We start from the raw sequence: 17,725 nt of genomic DNA, 5'->3' as shown, positions 1-17,725 counted from the left end.
CCCAGCCCACAGCACCCACACCATGGAGACAGAGACCCTGGACCTTTGGCCCTGAGGCCACTGGCTGTGCTGGCAGTATAGACTCACCCAGGTGACACCGCCTCCCCGTGAAGCCTGAGAGGCAGGAGCAGGTGTAGGAGGGGTTGCCCGTGACACAGTCGTCGATGCACTTGCCACCGTTAAGGCACGGGCGCAGGGCCAGGCACACGGAGGCTGTGGACACAGGAAGGAACGAGCCGTCCCTTCCCTCCCTGGACCCAAAGGGCCCATCTAGGAGGAATGGCTGTGCGGTCTGCTGGCAGCCCAGCATCCGCAGTTAACTTCCCAGTTCTTCCCAGATGCCCAGGGTGCCTGCCGTCTACTGCCTGCCCGCATGTCCCGCTGACACCTGGATGCCCAAGCTGGGACGTTGGCTTCCCCTGCACCCGTCATGCCCACAGCACCATCTTCTTTTTTCTTTTTTTTTTTTTTAATGTTTTTATTTGTTTATTTTTCAGAGAGCGAGAGAGAGCAGCACAAGCAGGAGGAGCCGCAGACAGAGAGAGAAACAGACTCCCCATGGAGCAGGGAGCCTGATGTGGGTCTTAATCCCAGGACCCTGAGATCATGACCTGAGCTGAAGGCAGACGCTGGACCGACTGAGCCCCCCAGGCTCCCCTCCATAGCACCTTCTTATGACTTTAATCCATCGACTTCCAGATTTTTTTTAGGAATTAAGAGGACAAAGACCCAAGGGTGCCCAGCAACACAGGAAGACGGGAGTGTGCCTCATGGAAAGAACATCCACAGATGTGGAAGAGGAGGGACCCCGTGGGAGCCAGAGGTGGGTCGGGGGCCCTCAGACCCTCCAAGGGGGGGATGCAGTCTGATCTCAGCACTGCCGCCAACTATTGCAGAAATGTAGGCCCAGCTGCCCCTCCAGATCTTCCCATGGAAACAAGAGGGCCGCTGTCAGAGCTCTGGAAGGTAGGGTTTCTCCTATCACAGCCTCCTGGCCAGGGAGGACCTCCAGCAGTTCCTGGGGCCCACCTAACCCCGTGCCTGGGCCCTTCAGGACCAGCCACCCTCAGAGGCCAGCTCAGGGGCCCCTCCCCCTCTGGAGAAGTAAGGCTAGTGACATTGGCAGGGAGGGAGCACAAATTGGCAGGTAACTAGAGCACCCCAATGTCTCGGATCTCCTAGGGGGGTCCCGGGAGATCTGGCCTAATCAAGGGGAGCAATAGGGGACACTCCTGAAAGTACCCTGGAGCCCAGAACACCATCAGGGCAAAGGGCGTCTTTTGGATTGTTTCTGCTCCTCGTGCATGCACTTCTACTCACGTAGCCACACTGTCACTTAACCAGTCGTGGTTTGGCGACCCTGTAGAGTGTGCTCTCTGCATGGGTCCAGTTTTGGGACCTGCCTTTCTCAAGAGCTAGACTTCCAGGTGTGGATGCACTCGGGGCCTCTCAGGTGGGACTCGGCCCTCCCTTGCCAGCAAAGCCAGCGTGTGGGCTCTATCTCCCAGGCTTGCAGTGTGGCCGTGGGGAAGCAAGGCGGCTCCAGCGGGCTTCTGTGTGCACTAGTTGGGAAGGCCCAGCAATGCCTCCTCATCTACTCCCCACTAGAAGTCTTAGATAGCAGGGGAAGCACATCAGCATGGGAAAGGGATCCCCGGGGGACTGGCCAGACCCTCCTCTGAAGATCCCGTTTCTCAGGGTCTCACAGCCTGCAACCTTTCTAGAAAAGGGGCATGGGCCTGCCCACACCTAGACCCACACCTGTACCTACACCTGCACCCATATGTATAGCCACACCTGCTCACGCCAGTCCCCACCTGTACCCACACCTGTCACCCACTGCTCAGGCTTGTGTCCACTGATGACAGCTTATGGCAGCCCACATCCGCACTTTGCCTTGATCCTCAGCAACCCAAGCCCCTGGCTCTTGGGCTCCTTGGTTCGAGTTCCCCCATCCCCTAAGCTCAGACTCGGGCTGAGGCGTATTTGGTGCTCCAGTGGCGGGGGCGGGTCTCAGGTTCCCCAGGCATCTCTTGCTGGAGCATCTTCCCTGGTCCTTGGTGAGCCTTTCTGCCCACCAGCGCATGCCTGCCCCCCAGGCCCTGGGCCCTGAGAAGTGTGCGTCTGCCCCTCTGGCCAGTCCCGATCGGCTGCACCTGCCCTGGGTTAGCTCTCAGAGACTGGTGTTCTGAGAAGCCCTCGGCCTCCTTGTGGGTGGGAGGTGAGTCTGCTAGGACCCTCTGGACACCAGCCTCACTGTGGCCTTTGTGGGGCCTGTGGTTAGCTCTCCACCGAGTGGCTAAATCAATCCCCTCGTCTCTGTTTATAAGCATCATGTTTCAGGAGCTTCTGTGCCTCCTCCAGGGCCCCCCAGGGGAAGGGGCCAGGATGCATCTTTCTGCCCTGGGGGGGACCCTCCCCCTATCTACTGTTCCTTATGAGCTTTCAACTCCCTCCACTCAGTAGATGCCTGGGGTGTGTAACAAGTGTCAAATCCCAGGAAACAGCAAGCCCACGCAAATGTGGGGAAATGGGTGAAAAAATTATCTGACTTCTAGGTGGTCCTGGGGACACAGGAGACCTGGGTGGTGCTCCTCCCAACCAAGAACACAGGCTGGGAGAGAATGAGGGGAAAGCGTTGACTCCTGGTCCCAAGAAGGGGCGGCCCCAACTCCTCCACTTTGCACCACAAACCTCGGTCTCCCTGGCCCCGGAGCCAGAGCCGAGGTAGGGAAGCCTCCCCAGGAGGAGACAGGGCTCAAGGGGCAAGCTACTACCTGCCCACATTCATGGCTGGGGGAGAGGGGTGGGGGAGGCCAAGCTCTCCTGGCCAGCAGCCTGCCCCATCCCCAGCCTCCCGCTCCCTCCTCCCCCTTAGGGTCCCACCCTCTCCTGTCATCCCCCCACTCCCTGAGCCCCCCCAACCCACAGCCCTGAGCCGCTGGCTCCATCCTCTTACTTGTATGGCTGCAGCCCCCCACGCGCACCTGGGCATCATCGATTCTGAACGCCCAGCGCCCGGGCACGCCCACGTTGGTGGTGGTCTCCACCTCCGCCATGTCCGCTGTGCGGGAGCCGGGGATGCTGAAGTAGCGCCGCCCATCACCTGCATTGAAGCCGGCCTGGGGGTGGGGTGGGGGATGGAGAGTCGGTGGGGGGGGCAGGCATGGGTTGGTCTGCAGGTCTCCCTAAAATTCCTGAGACCTCCCTCCCTGCGGTGGCCATGGTCAAAGAGATCATGTGGAAGATGGCCTTGTAGTCCTGGAGTTTTATGGGTTTGGGGGTACCCTACCACCCTCCACGTTGTTACTGTTCTGAGCAGCAGCCTCCCAGCTGGGCCACAGATCCTGGCCACCGACACAGTTGGGTCCTAGCATGCTGCCCTCACACATGTGCAGGGACTTCCTCCCTGGCCTCTTGGCTCCCGTGGAGACCAGGGGCAGGTGTGACCTCAGAAGAAAGTAGATGGCTAGGAAGGAGATGAGGGTATTCCCATCCTGAGGGAGCACTCGATGGCCTTGGGGACTTGCACTTGACCACTCCCTTGACACCTGTGATTTCCTGCTGGCCACAGTTCTGTGGGCCACAGGGCAGGGCAGACCCCAGGACAGGTAGCATGCATAGAACCACGGTCCCATGTGCCTTGGCTGTATCTGGCTCTGGGAGGCCAGGGCAACGCAGGGCAGGACAGACTTGCCTTTGACCTGAGGATGTTTCTGAATCTGGCCTGGGGTTAGCATCAGAAGGCCTCACACTGGCGTCTGCACAGTACTGGGTGTGTGTGTGTGGGGGGGGTCTGTCTAGACAGACAGACAAGACAGTCGTGGCAGTGGGGAGCCGGGCCCCTACCTGGGCTGCGATGCCCCCCAGGCCTGTAGTGTCGCCCCCGCTGCTGGCGTGTGTGCCTGTGGTCCACGTGATGGACTCGTAGTTGAAGATGGTGAAGGAGAACTTGCCGTCAGTGATAAGCACAGTCTGGAACGTGTTGACCTGTCAAGGAGGGAGGCCTGAACCGGGTTCTGGGCTCCCCCATCCACGCTGCAAGTCCCTGCCCCCTTTAGCATGCCTTCACACAATGTCCTCATCCACTGACCCTTCCTCTGTCTTCCTAACTAGCTGGTCAGCCATCTGCCGTCGAGCTGATGGCCTCGTCCTCGTCTTCCACTGTGTCCCTAGATCCTGAGGCCCTGGCATAGGTCAGGACCCCTAAGAATGGTTAGCTGGTGAGTGAGACACACTGAGGTGTCACCAGGGCCCACAGACGCCAGGTGCAGACACTGCGCCCTGTGGTGGCTGGGGCACAAAAGTTAGCGTTAACTGGGTAAAATCCCCCAAATTGCTTCGTGTGAAACAAAAAATGTAAAGAGGGAAAGATAAAAAGAGGAAACAAGGAAAAGCAGGGGTTTTTTGGTTTGTTTGTTTTTCATGGATTTCTCTTCCACTAAGATATTATTGAGTGGTATATATATGAGATGTTATTTCAGACTGGGGAAGGGGTGGGATTAAGAACTGATCTTGGGACAAATAGGAAACTGTCTTAAAAAGAAGAAATTTAGAGCTTTATATCACTCATGAAAATAAATACCACATCAAGTAAGGTTGTGAACAGAACCATCAAAGCCCTAGAGGAAAATATAGGCGAGTGCTTGGAGCCACGTCGAGGGAAGACTTCAAGTGTAACATTTGTTAACTGCAAAAACCAAAAAGGAGATTTATATATTTGACTACAAAAGCTTCTGCATAGGGGCGCCTGCGTGGCTCAGTGGGTTGGGCTGCTGCCTTTGGCTCGGGTCATGATCTCAGGGTCCCGGGATCGAGTCCCGCATTGGGCTCTCTGCTCAGCAGGGAGCCTGCTTCCCCCTCTCTCTCTGCCTGCCTCTCTGCCTACTTGTGATCTCTGTCTGTCAAATGAATAAATAAAAACTTTAAAAAAAATTTTAAAAAAAAGCTTCTGCATATAAAAAAGTGCCATAAGATCAAACAGAGTGGCCACATAGCAAAGTGAAAAATGTATTTATAACAGAGGGGGCAGGTGAAATTATTGATATCCTAAATTGAAGCAGAACTTCCATGGGCCAGGAAGAAAAAGACAACAGAAAATTGGCAAAGTTTATGTGAACAGAGGCATTACCACAGAAGACACCTTGTTGATAATACAGGACAAATTCAGCAGCACTAGAAGCTGAGAGGTGAAGCGTAATAGAGAAAAGGGCTTCCATGTCTGCTGGAGCGGCTGGCAAGGGTGCAGCATGCTGGGCCCCCTGGCTGGACACAGGGAGACCCGGGCTTACACATCTGGCTTGTTCGTGCCTGGCGGGGGGCACAGGCTTGAGGGGCAATCAGGCCTCTGTGGGCAGCAACATTCCCGCTGGAGACTCATGCCAGACAACAGCTCCCAATTTAGCAGGGCCTGGCAGTGCCCACTGCGGGACACCTTGCCATCGGTGCCACCCGGCACTGGGATGGTCTGCAGGTGTGGGACAGTGGGACAGCACTGGTCTGTCCTCTCCCTTACATAACCATGAACAGCAGGAAGACTGAGTGCTCCTCTTCCGGAACACAGACCTGCTGCTAGCACTCTGAAGGTAACCAGGATCAGTGGCTGTGAAAGCGGAGTGGCTGTGAGCTGAGGAAGGGCAAGCCAGTGGCCCGTGTGGCCAGAGGTAGGGTCCAGTGTGCGAGGAGACCCAGACCCCGCATGGAGCTTCACGCTCCCTCCCTGCCAAGCAGCTGGCTCTAGGAGGCTCCCACCTTACAGACCAGCCCCCAAACCCAGAACTCTGACCCTTTCCAGGGATGCATGTGTTGCCCAATAATCTATAACCCCCATATCCGGGCCTGCCAGCCTGCAAACTGGAGAAGTTAGGGTTTCCTCTGTCAGCATAGGAGGGGCTCTGTTCCTCCTCCTCCCAGGGGGCTGCAGAAGTGCCAGGGATTTCCATGTGGGAGAAGGAGGAAAATGCCCTACTCCTGCTGAGTAAAAAACCAAAACACAAAACAATGTGTTCTAGCCGGCTCTATTTGTTAAAGTGTGTGTCAGGATGCAATAGATATTTGATGGGATTGATCTCTTGTTAGCAGACTTACTGATTCTTTTTTCTTTTTGTTACAAAGATGTTTTTCTTACAAATTGATAAGAAAAACAAGTAAAGCTGACAAAATATTAGTGGACTGTGCATGAAAAAATTTCATGAAAAGTGTCAATATTTATTTGTAGTAATGTTTATAGGAAAAGCCAGTCTTCCCCTATTCACTGTCATACTGCTTTTAAGAAATTCAACAGTGAACATCTCGGGCCCTCAGTGTCCCTGGTTGATGTGCTTGCTGGCATTCTCTTTGTCATCTTGACTGCTGGAGAACTCAGGGTTTGTGCGGGACTCGCAGGTCCCTGCCTGCAGGCACTGTCTCCCACTCACACTGTTTACCTGAGTCACCATTGCTAGGGACCCTGGCTGCACCTCCAGGTTCCCACTGGGCAGCCCTATACCCTGAGTGAAAGCCTCACTTGCCCCCACCCTCTGCCCAGGCATGTGTACGATGGGAAGCCCGGCCCTGCCGTTGACTGCTCTGCCTCACCCCTGCAGCCCAGGGTCCTGACGCAGCTGTCCCTCGGGCTGCTCTGAACCATCCCATTCTCCCCGCTCTGGAGCCCCATATGTCTTGCAGAACAGTCTCCATGAGAGTTCCTGCCCCCTGGTTGTGCTGTGCTGAGCACTTCTCAGTGCTTGGCATCGAGAGTGTGCCCCACAGGAAAACGTGCCCCTGCTGCCTTTGTTGTTTGGCATTATCACAGAATAGAGGATAAAACAGAATAAACTTCCCACTTAGCCTATTGAGCATTGAACCATTCCAGATGGAAATCCTTCTGACACATGCGATCTGTCTGCATCTCTCTAGTGTGTGAACTACTGTGTCAGGGCATTTGGCATTTTCCTATAGAGGCAAGTGTTTTCTGGGAGGGCTGGGAAGGTTAAGGCTCTGTCCTCATCAGCCTGGCTCTGTGACCCTGGGAGAGTGACTTCCATCCCTGAGCTGGGTGTTCCTGTCTCAGGCATGGACCAGTGATTATGTCTGGCCCACCTCAGCCAGGTGCAGCCCCTGGGGGTAGACCCTGGACCCAGACGGACGTCCTCCCTATCCCAGGACAGAAAACTCACAGGGGAAGAGGAGCTGCCTCCGAAGAAGGTCACACGGTACCAGGTGGCTATGAAAACCCAGGTGGCGGAGAAGTCCAGGAGCTCAGGGAAGTATCGCCTGACATCCTCTGTGGCTCTGCGCAGTGTGGCTGGGTCAGTGGCCTCCCGGTAGTACACATCACCTGCACGTCGATTGTCCACATCTGCCCAGAAGGCTGCCACTACGCAGCGGTCCTTGGCGATGGGAAATGCCACTGGGGTGAACTGAGAGACCTCCTTCAGGAAGGAGATGATCCCATTATTGTTCACCTGTCAGAAAGTCAGAGAGGGGACCAATGGGCACCTAGGGGTGGCAGGTGGGCCTGATGGCCTCCCCTGCCTCACCCACCAGGCACCCTCCAAGTGTTACCTGGCCTTGGGCAAGACATCCCCAGGATGGCTTGACAGTTCCTGGTCCCTGATATGGGACCCCTTGGCCTGGTCCAGCCCCTTGCAGACAGGCTGTGTGCTTTGGGACAGGCTCTGGTCTGTTTTCTGTACCTGATGCCCAGCAGAATTCCCAGACCTGGGTTGCTGTTGTGAGGTTGGGGAGGTTCCACTGGGGCCTTGGCTTTGGACAAATGGGGTGCTCAGGGCCTGGGTCCCACTTGAATCAGGGACCTTGAGAGGGCACAGCAGAGTTCCAGCCTCCGAGTCAGGTCTGGACAGGTATGTAGGAAGCATGTAAGGTAGGGGGAGGTAATAGCACCCACAGAGCAGAGCTGGGGATGGGCAGGAGCCAGTGTGGCCAGGGGAGGCTGTAAGGGCCTTGATTGCTGGGTTGGAGGTGGGGTGGTCTGTTCTCAGGGCTCCAGATGGTGGGGAGCCCCAGAACGCTCCTAAGAAGAAGAAGGGGAGCAGCATCTCCGCAGTAATACACAATGGGTCACCATGCTGATCCTGCCACTCAGTTAGCTGTGCAACCTTGAGGCAAGTTAGCCTGGCCTTTCTGTGTTCCAGATGTTTACCTGTGAGATGGGGATAACACTAGTACTTGCCTCCAGGATGCAGGGCAGCCTTGAATGAATTAATGATCACAAAGCTGGGCTCTAGACTATCATGATTTGCTCCTGGCAAGACTGTGGTCAAAGCTGTGCTTTTAGAAGAGACCTTCTGGACTTCCCCTTTAGGTGAGATCCTGCTCTATAATCCAGACCAATACAAAAGACTGATAAGCATACCTCCCTTCTGAAAGGCACAAAAGAGCAAACAAGCAAGTGAGGGAGTTTCAGTGTTTGTGCTCCAAATTGAGGACAGGGAAGGACTGGAGGTGAGCCTGGCACTCAAAGCTCCTTTTGTCCTGAGGGCATCTGCAGACTCACAAGCAACAGATGCGAAGAAGACCTGCAGTTTCAGCATTCTCATGGAGGGAAAGGGAGAGAAACGTCAAAGCTCAGAACTCACTCAGGGTTGGGGATAACCCTCCATATTAGGCAGGGTGAGCTTGAAGTACACAGTCCCTGTGCAGTCTCATACTCTGCTGTCCCCTCACCTAAGCAATCCAGGGCCCCTCACACCCGGACTTGGTTTATGGTGGCTCCCAAAGGGTAGCATTCCAAGGTCCCAGGCAGAAGTGAATAGAACCCTCTCTGGCAGAAGATAGCAGCATCTTAGACCTCAAGCTATTCATATAAGTAATTTTTCAAATAAAAAACCCAGGACACAATCAAAGATAATCCAGCACACAAGGAAGCAAGATGCCACTAACAGGAATTAAGTCGAAATGAGAGAAATATTGGCTATCAGAATTATCAAAGGCTATAAAATAGCTAAGTTTACCATGTTCCAAGAAAACACAAACTTTAAATTTTGTCAAGAGAATAGCCAAAACAATCTTGGAAAAGAAGAACAAAGTTGGAGGATTTATACTTCCTGCTTTCAAAACTTACCACAAAACTATAGTAGTCAAAACAGTGTGGCACTGGCATAAAGATAGAAAGACAGACAAACAAAATAGAATGGGATGCCCCAAAATAAACCATCACATATACAGTCAAAGGATTTTCATCAAGGATGTCAAGAGCAATAGAGATAGGACTGGCTTTTCAACATATGGTGCTGGGAAAAATGGATATCCACATGCAAAAGAATGAAGTTGGACTCTTAACATAGAATAAAAGCTTCATGACATTGGTTTTGGCAATGATTTCTTGGATACGACACCAAAGGCACAGACGACAAAAGAAAAAAAAAAACACAAACAGGAGTTCATCAAAATTAATATTTTTTTCATCAAAAGACACTATTAGCAGAGTAAAAAGGCAACCCACAGAATGGGAGCAGATATTTGCAAATCATATATTTAATAAGGGATTCTTATCCTAAATATATAGAGAATTCCTACATCTAAACAACAACAAAAAGCAACCTGATTAAAAAATGGGCAAAAGACATCAATAAATATTTCTCTGAAGAATACATCCAAATGGCCAATAAGCCCAGGAAAAGATGCTCAACATAACTAATCATTAGGGAGAAGCAAACACAAGCCACAATGAGCTACCACCTCACACCCATCAGGATGGCTACTATCAAAAAAATAGGAAAAAACAAGTGTTCTTTTACAAAGATATAGAAAAACTGGAATGCTTGTGCATGGCTAGTGGAAATGTAAAATGACAGAGTCACTGTGGGGAACAGATGGCTGTTTCTTAAAAAAAATGCAAATAGATTACCATACGATCCAGAAATTCTACTCCTGGGTAAATATCTGTATTAGTCTGCTAGGGCTGCCATAAAAGGATATCAGACTGACTGGCTTAAACAACAGAATTTCTTTTCTTGTAGTTCTAGAGCTAGACATACAAGGTAAAGGGACCATCAGAGTTGTTTTCTAGGGAGGTCTCTCTTCCTGGCTTTAGATGGCTTCCTCTATGCTGTGTCACCACATGGCCTTTCCTCTGTGTGCACATGAAGAGTGAAAGAGCTCTCTGGTGTTTCTACCTCTTTATCAGATTAGGGTCCCACCCATACAACCTCATATAACTTTAATTACCTCTGTAAAGGCTCTATCTCCAAATACAATCATATTGTGGGGGTAGGAATTCAACAGCTGAATTTTGAGTGGCACACCATTCATCCACAACAATACCCAAAATAATTGAAGGTAAGGCCTTCAAAAGATATTTGTACACCCATATTCATAGCAGCATTATGCATGACAGCCCAAAGAAATCCAAGTTCCAACACTGCATGAACGAGGAAACAAATGTGGTCTATCTATACAATGGAGTATGATTCAGCCTTAAAAAGAAGGAAATTCTGACATGTGCTACAAGATGAATGAAACTTGTAGCAGTGAAGTAAGCCAGTCACAAAGAGACAAATGCTATGATTTCACATATATGAGGGACCCGGAGTAGTCAAATTAATAGAAAGTAGAATAGGGGTGGCCAGGGGCTGGGGGAGGAGAAAAGTAGGAGTGTCTGATGGGGACAGAATTCACATTCACAAGACAAAAAGAGTCTGAAGGTGAAAGATGGTGATGACTGCACAACATGAATATCCTTAATACTACTGAACTGTACTCTTAAAAGTGGTTAAGGGCGCCTGGGTGATTCAGTGGGTTAAGCCTCTGCCTTCGGCTCAGGTCATGATCTCAGGGTCCTGGGATCAAGTCCTGCATTGGGCTCTCTGCTTGACAAAGAGCCTGCTTCTTCCTCTCTCTCTACCTGCCTCTCTGCCTACTTGTGATCTCTGTCTGTCAAATAAATAAATAAAATCTTTTTAAAAAAAAGTGGTTAAGATGATCAGTTTTATATTATGTGTATTGCCCATAATACAAAAAATATGATTTGAAAAAGGGCTGGGGGGCCACCTGACTGGCTGACAGTAGAGCATGTGACTCTTGATCTCAGGGTCATGAATTTGAACCCCACGTTGGATGTGGAGATTACTTTAAATGAAATAAATATTGTTTTAAAAAGGGCTGGGATAAAAAAAAACCATCAGGGATGGAAGTTATCTTTTATTATTTTTTTTAATTTTTAAAAAAGATTTTATCTATTTGACAGGGAGAGTGAGAGAGGGAACACAAGCAGGGGAAGTGGGAGAGGGAGAAGCAGGCTTCCTGCTGAGCAGGAAGCCCAATGTGAGGCTGATCCCAGGATCCTGGGATCATGACCTGAGCCGAAGGCAGACACTTAATGAATGAGCCACCCAGGTGCCCCAGAATTATCTTTTAAAAAGGCCATTTTAAAGAACTAAATAGAAATTCTAGCACTTAAACTAAGTAAATAACAAATTAAGAACTAAGTGGATGGGTTTAAGAACAGATTTGAAGCAATTGAAGAAAGAATAAATGAACTGGAACTAGAAGATAGGTCAGAAGAAACTATCCGGAATTTAGAACAGAGACAGAAAGACGGAGAGTAGAGAAGAAAAAATAAGACTTATGTGAAGTAGTAGGATGATCAGATAAATGTATGGTTTGTAGTATCAAAGGGTAAGGTGCTACAAAGGCAATGACTGAGAATTTCTAGAACCAATGAAAGACATCAGGCCACATATTCAATAGTCCCAGTAATTCCCTAGCTGGAAAAATAAAAATAAAGCAACGACTAATGACTGCTAGAGATGCAGAAAATGAATGACAAGGAGACAATTGTAAAAGGAGAAAACATATAAATTACTATCAAGGATCTTACAGGTAGAGTGACAGTTGATTTCTCACAAGCAATGATGGGAACTAGAAATCAGTGGGATCATATCTTTAATATGGTGAAAGAAAATAACTGCTAACATAAACTTATACCCAGATAAAATATCCTTTATTACTGAAGGCAAAATAAAGATAATTCAGATAAATAGTAAGTAAGTAAATAGTATCTAAACAGTAGACCCACATGAAAAAAAAAATTCAAGCAAAAGGGAAATGTAAAGTCAGAGAAGCAGGAAGGAAAAAGGGCAAAGAAGGTGCTATGGACTGAATGTGTCTCCCCAAAATTCTTATGTTGAAACCTTACCCCCCACTGTGATGGCATTGGGGGAGACCTGTGGGAGGAGATTAGGCCATGAGGGTGGAACCCTCATGGGGGAGACTATAAAAGAGAGCCCTTATAAAAGAGAGCCCAGAGATCTCCTCTCTCCTTCTGATGTATGAGGACACAGCAAGAAGATGGCTTTTAACCAGGAAGTGTTTGTTCACTAAATCTGCCAGCCCCTTATCTTGGACTTCCCCATCTTCAGAACTGTGAAAACTAAATGTTTGTTATTTAAACTACCCAGTGTATGGTACTTTTGTTATAGCAGCCTGAACAGATTAAAACAGAAAGTATGAGAATAAATCTAAACGAATACTGACCATATAAAGACATAATATAAATAAAACTTTGTGGAATTGTGTAAAAAATCTGTAGGTTTAAAATTAATGATAATATCCTATAAATTGGAAGAGAATTTAAGTGTTCCAAGCTCACTGTATTTTCCAAGAATAGGATAAAAGCATTAGTTAATTTATTAGTGAATATTGATAAATAAAAATGAATTTTGTACTACCTAGGATAATCACCAAAAGAATAGAAACAGTGTATATAGTCCTAACTGATAAAGGGGATATGACTGAATGATTAAAATTTTTGGCATATAGGATGGCAAGAAGGAGAGAGAAGGAAAGGTAAAGTAAGCAGAACAAGTAGCACAGAAGATAGTAAACCCAAACACACCTCCATCAGTAGCACATTAAATGAAAATGAATTAGATGTTCAGGTTAAAATATATACCTTCCAAATGCTAATTAATGGAAACCCATGGTTTATAGTTATATTATTATCAGACAAAACAGATCATAAAGCAAAAAGTAAGCTAGAGACAAAGAGGGCCACTTCATAATAATAAAGGAAGATATAACAATTTTGCATTTTTATATATCTAATAGCAAGGTCTCAACATACATAAGTGAAAAACTGACAAAAGGAAATAGGTCAATTCATAATCATAGTAGAACATTTTAACATACCTTCTCTAGTAAAGTAGGCTAGGCAGACACAAAAATCTGTCAGAATACAGAAAATTTGAGCAATGCAAATGGTAAGTGACCTAGTATATAACACAAATAGAATATTATTTTAGGGGCACCTAGGTGGCTCAGTGGCTTAAGCCTCTGCCTTTGGTTCAGGTCATGATCTTAGGGTACTGAGATCAAGCCCCGCATTGGGCTTTCTGCTCAACAGGAAGCCTGCTTCCCCATCTCTCTTTGCCTGTCTCTTTGCCTACTTGTGACCTCACTCTCTCTCTCTGTCGAATAAATAAATAAAATCTTAAAAAAAGATTAAAAAAATATTTACCATATACTGATCACATAACAAGTGTCAACAAATTTCATGTGATTACAAAAAATATGGAGTTTGTCTTCTGGCTACAGTGCAATTATACTAAAAATATTAACCCCAAAAGGTAGGAAATTTCTGTGTGCATGGAAATTAAGAAATATAAATAACTTTGGACTGAAAGACGGGCACCTGGGGGCTCAGTGGGTTAAAACCTCTGCCTTCGGCTCAGGTCATGATCCCAAGGTCCTGGGATGGAGCCCCATATCGGGCTCTCTGCTCAGCGGGGAGCCTGCTTCTCCCCCCTTCTCTCTGCCTGCCTCTCTGCCTACTTGTGATCTCTGTCTGTCAAATAAATAAATAAAATCTTAAAAAAAAAGACCAAAAAAAGGGCTATTTAGCAAAAACTTGTGAGAGTTTGGTGCAAGCAGAAATTAAAGAAATTAAAGGGGAATTTGTAGCTTTCCATGGTTATCTCAGTACGTATACTTTGTGAATAAACCAAAAAGTTAGTAAATACTCCACATATTGTAAACAAACCAAAACCAAACCAAACCATACCAAAACAAAAATGGGAATAGAAAAATAAAAAATTAAGAGCACAAGTTAATGAACTAGAAAATAAACACTGAAAAGAAAATCAGCAAAACCAAAACTTGTTTTTTTTCAAACTACTAGTGAAATAGATATATTTCTGGTGGAATTGGTCAAGTAAATAAGAGAAGGCATCAGTTGCCATTATCAGGACTGAAAAAGAATATATGACTTTATACTCTGACATTGTTAAAAAAGATAAGGTGATATTATAAATACTTATAATAAGAATAAATTCAAAATTTCAAGATTTTAGATAAAATGGAAATATTTCTAGACAAATGCAGCTTACCAAAACTGGCTTAAGAAGAAATAAACGAGGAAGGGATGTTAACATAATAGAGTAATGACTTTCTGGAAGAGGAAGAACAAGGGCTTCCATGGACTGGGTCAGGAGAAACTGAGAAGACTCACCAGGATCTGGGGACATAATGTTCTCCATAAGTGGGGGTGCTGGGTGAGTAAGACGTGGGGAGTGAGGATGCCCACTGCTTTACCTGTTAATAAAGCTGAGCAGCGAGCGGTAGGCTTGAAACAAACCATTTGATCAGAGCTTTGATTGTTGTTATAATGACAATGTGGCAGTGACCCTGCAAGGCCCCAGTAAAAAAGCAGAAGGGCCCTGATGACTAAGTCAAAAGATTCTGAAAGCTGAAAGAAATGGTTCCAGCAATGAGGATGTAAAGGGTTTTGTTTGTTTTCTTGTTTGTTTTTTTTAGGATTTAGAGTTTTGAGGGTACCAGAAACATTGAAAGTCCACTTGGTTGAGCTGTGTGAGTGGCAAATGCAAAGCCTCCCTTATTAGTGCAGTCACTGTTTGTGTCCCTAGATCTTTGCTCCCTCCTCCATCCTGACTTCAGCTGCTTTACCAAAAAAGCCAAGTATGGTAGGGGACTTGAGAGAGGTAAAGGACTCAAACTTTTACAACTCTGTTGGTTACAGGCACCCAAGTTGCCATCCTACCTGGTTCAATTAAGGGAAGGTGGTGCCAGGTGCAGAGGTGGCTGAAGGCTCAGAGGACTGTGGAGGAAAGTTATGGTGACATCTTATGCAACAGAAAGTAAGGGTTTCCCAGGAAAATTAAATAAATGGCATTCACCCTAGAAAGAAAGTGAACCTACCTCAGTTTGCAGAGGATATGACCTATTATATCAAAAATCTCAAAGAATCCACTAAAACAACAACAACAACAACAATTTGAAGCAATCAGTGAGTTCAGCAGGTTGCTGAATATAAGATAAATATATAAGTATTAATTTTATGTCTACACGTACAATGAATGACCCAAAAATGAAGTCAAGAAAACAATTCCATTTATAATGGCATCAAAGAGAATAAAATGTGTATAAATTTAACCAAGGAGGTACAAAACTTGTGCCCTAAAAATTACAAAATATCGTTGAAAGAAATTAAGATCTAAATAAAGGGAAAAACATCTCATACTCATGAATCAGATGCCATAACACTGTTAATGTTGTTAAGATGGTGATATTCTCAACTGAGTCCTAAAAATCAATTTCTTATACACCAGCAATGAACAAGGGAGGGGCATTTGAAATTAAAAACAATTCCATTTATGTTAACACTACCCCAAATGAAATACTTAGCTATACACTTAATGGAATCTGTACAAAATCTGTATGAGGAAAACTACAAAACTCTAATGAAAAAGACCTTAGAAAAACTAAATAAATGGAGAGAAAATTTCATGTTTGTGGATAAGAAGATTCAATGTTTCAAGATGTCAGTTCTATTTGATCTATATATTCAATGCAATCCCACTCAAAATACCAGCACATTAGCTCGTCGAAATCAATCAAGTGATTCTAAAGTTTATATGGAGAGACAAAAAGACCCAGAATAGCTAAAACAGTACTGAAGGAGGAGACCAAAGATGGAGGACTGACACTACCTGACTCAGCTTCAGTAATCAAGAAAGGGCGGCACTGGTAGAACAGACAAAGGACCAATGGAACAGAATAGAGAGCCTGGAATTAGACCCCTGGGTCAGTATAGTCACCTGGTCTTTGACAGAGGAACTAAGGCAATACAGTGGACAAAGATTATCATCTCAACAAATGATGCTGGCACAAATGGGTATCTCCACACACACACATGCACAAAATGAATCTAGATGCAGACCTTACACGGCTCACAAAATTTAACTCAAAATGGATCATAGACCTAAATACAAAGCACAAAGCCATAAAACTCTTAGAAGTTTAGGTAGGAGAAATCTAAATGACCCTTTGTTTGGTCATCACTTTTTAGATATAACACCACAGCCATGATCCATGAAAGAAATACCTAATTAGCTTGACTTCACTGAAATTAAAAACTTCTGCTCCATGGAAGATAGTATCAAGACAGTGAGAAGACAAGTCACAAAATGGACTTATGGGAGAAAATATTTGCAAACATATCTGATAGAGACTGTTAGCCCAAAATACAAAAAGAACTCTTAAAATTCAACAATAAAAAAACCCACAAAACAACCTGATCAAAATATGGGCTAAAGACCTTAACAGACACCTCATCAAAGAAAATATACTGATGGCAAATAAGCACATGAAAAGATACTCTGCATCATATGTCACCAGGGAAATTCAAATTAAAAAAATAATGAGACACCACTATTCACCTATTAGAATGGCCAAAATCCAGAACACTGATACCATTAAATGTGGCTGAGGATGTGGAGCAACAGGAACTCTCATTCACTGCTGGTGGGAATGCAAAATGGTACAGCCCCTTTGGAAGACAATTTGACAGTTTCTCACAAAAGAAAACATATGCTTACCTTAGCATCCAGCAGTTGCACTTCTTGGTATTTAACCAAGGGAGTGGAAAACTTAGGCCTGTACAACAACATGCAAACAGATGCTTATAGCAACTTCATTCATAATTGCCCAAACTTGGAGACCACCAAGATGTCCTTCAGTAGGTGAATGGGTAAATTGTGGTCCATCCAGACAATGAAATATTACTTGGTGTTAAAAAGAAATGAGCTTTCGGGGTGCCTGGGTGGCTCAGTGTGTTAAAGCCTCTGCCTTCTGCTCAGGTCATGATCCCAAGGCCTTGAGATCGAGCCCAAATCGGGCTCTTTGCTCCGAGGGGAGCCTGCTTCCCCCGCCCCCCCCCCCGTCTGCCTCTCTGCCTACTTGTTATCTCTCTCTCTCTCTCTCTGTCAAATAAAATCTTTTTTTTTAAATCTCTTTTTAAAAAAAGATTTTATTTATTTATTTGACAGACAGAAATCACAAGTAGGCAGAGAGGCGGGCAGAGAGAGGGGAGGAAGCAGACTCCCTGTGGAGCAGAGAGCCCGATGCGGGGCTCAATCCCAGGACCCTGGGATCATGATCAGAGCCGAAGGCAGAGGCTTTAACCCGCTGAGCCACAGGCACCCCCAAATAAATAAAATCTAAAAAAAAAAAAAAAAAAAGAAAGAAGCTCTCAAATCATGAAAAGACATGGAAGAACCTTAAATGCATATTATTAAGTGAACGAAGCCAATCAGAAAAGTACAGAATAGGCAAATTAATAGAAACAGAAAGTAGATTAGAGATTGCCTAGGTCAGAGCAGAATTGGGGGGCTGGAGAATGACAACTGAGGGGTATAGGGTTTCTTTCAGAGGTAAGGAGAATGTCCTAAAATTGTGGTGATGAATTACCATTCTAAATACACAAAAA

At 46.4% G+C, this 17,725-nt stretch overlaps 1 protein-coding gene across 4 annotated transcripts in view; it reads right to left on the bottom strand.

Moving 5' to 3' along the window:
* Positions 1 to 17,725, bottom strand: part of SNED1 (sushi, nidogen and EGF like domains 1) — an 81,588-nt gene that overhangs the window by 49,069 nt on the left and 14,794 nt on the right. For all 4 annotated transcript variants that reach the window (XM_044242007.1, XM_044242006.1, XM_044242008.1 and 1 more), the window contains exons 2-5: positions 7,158 to 7,445; positions 3,850 to 3,990; positions 2,960 to 3,122; positions 88 to 213 (exon numbers count right to left, since the gene is read on the bottom strand). In XM_044242007.1, coding sequence (XP_044097942.1) covers positions 88 to 213; positions 2,960 to 3,122; positions 3,850 to 3,990; positions 7,158 to 7,445 — 718 coding nt within the window. The remainder of the gene's footprint in view (positions 1 to 87; positions 214 to 2,959; positions 3,123 to 3,849; positions 3,991 to 7,157; positions 7,446 to 17,725) is intronic.

This window comes from Neovison vison, chromosome 3 (assembly GCF_020171115.1).
Source record: "Neovison vison isolate M4711 chromosome 3, ASM_NN_V1, whole genome shotgun sequence".
Lineage (NCBI taxonomy): Eukaryota > Metazoa > Chordata > Mammalia > Carnivora > Mustelidae > Neogale > Neogale vison.
Note: the sequence above shows the minus strand (reverse complement) of the source record. Positions and strands in the feature narration are given on the sequence as shown.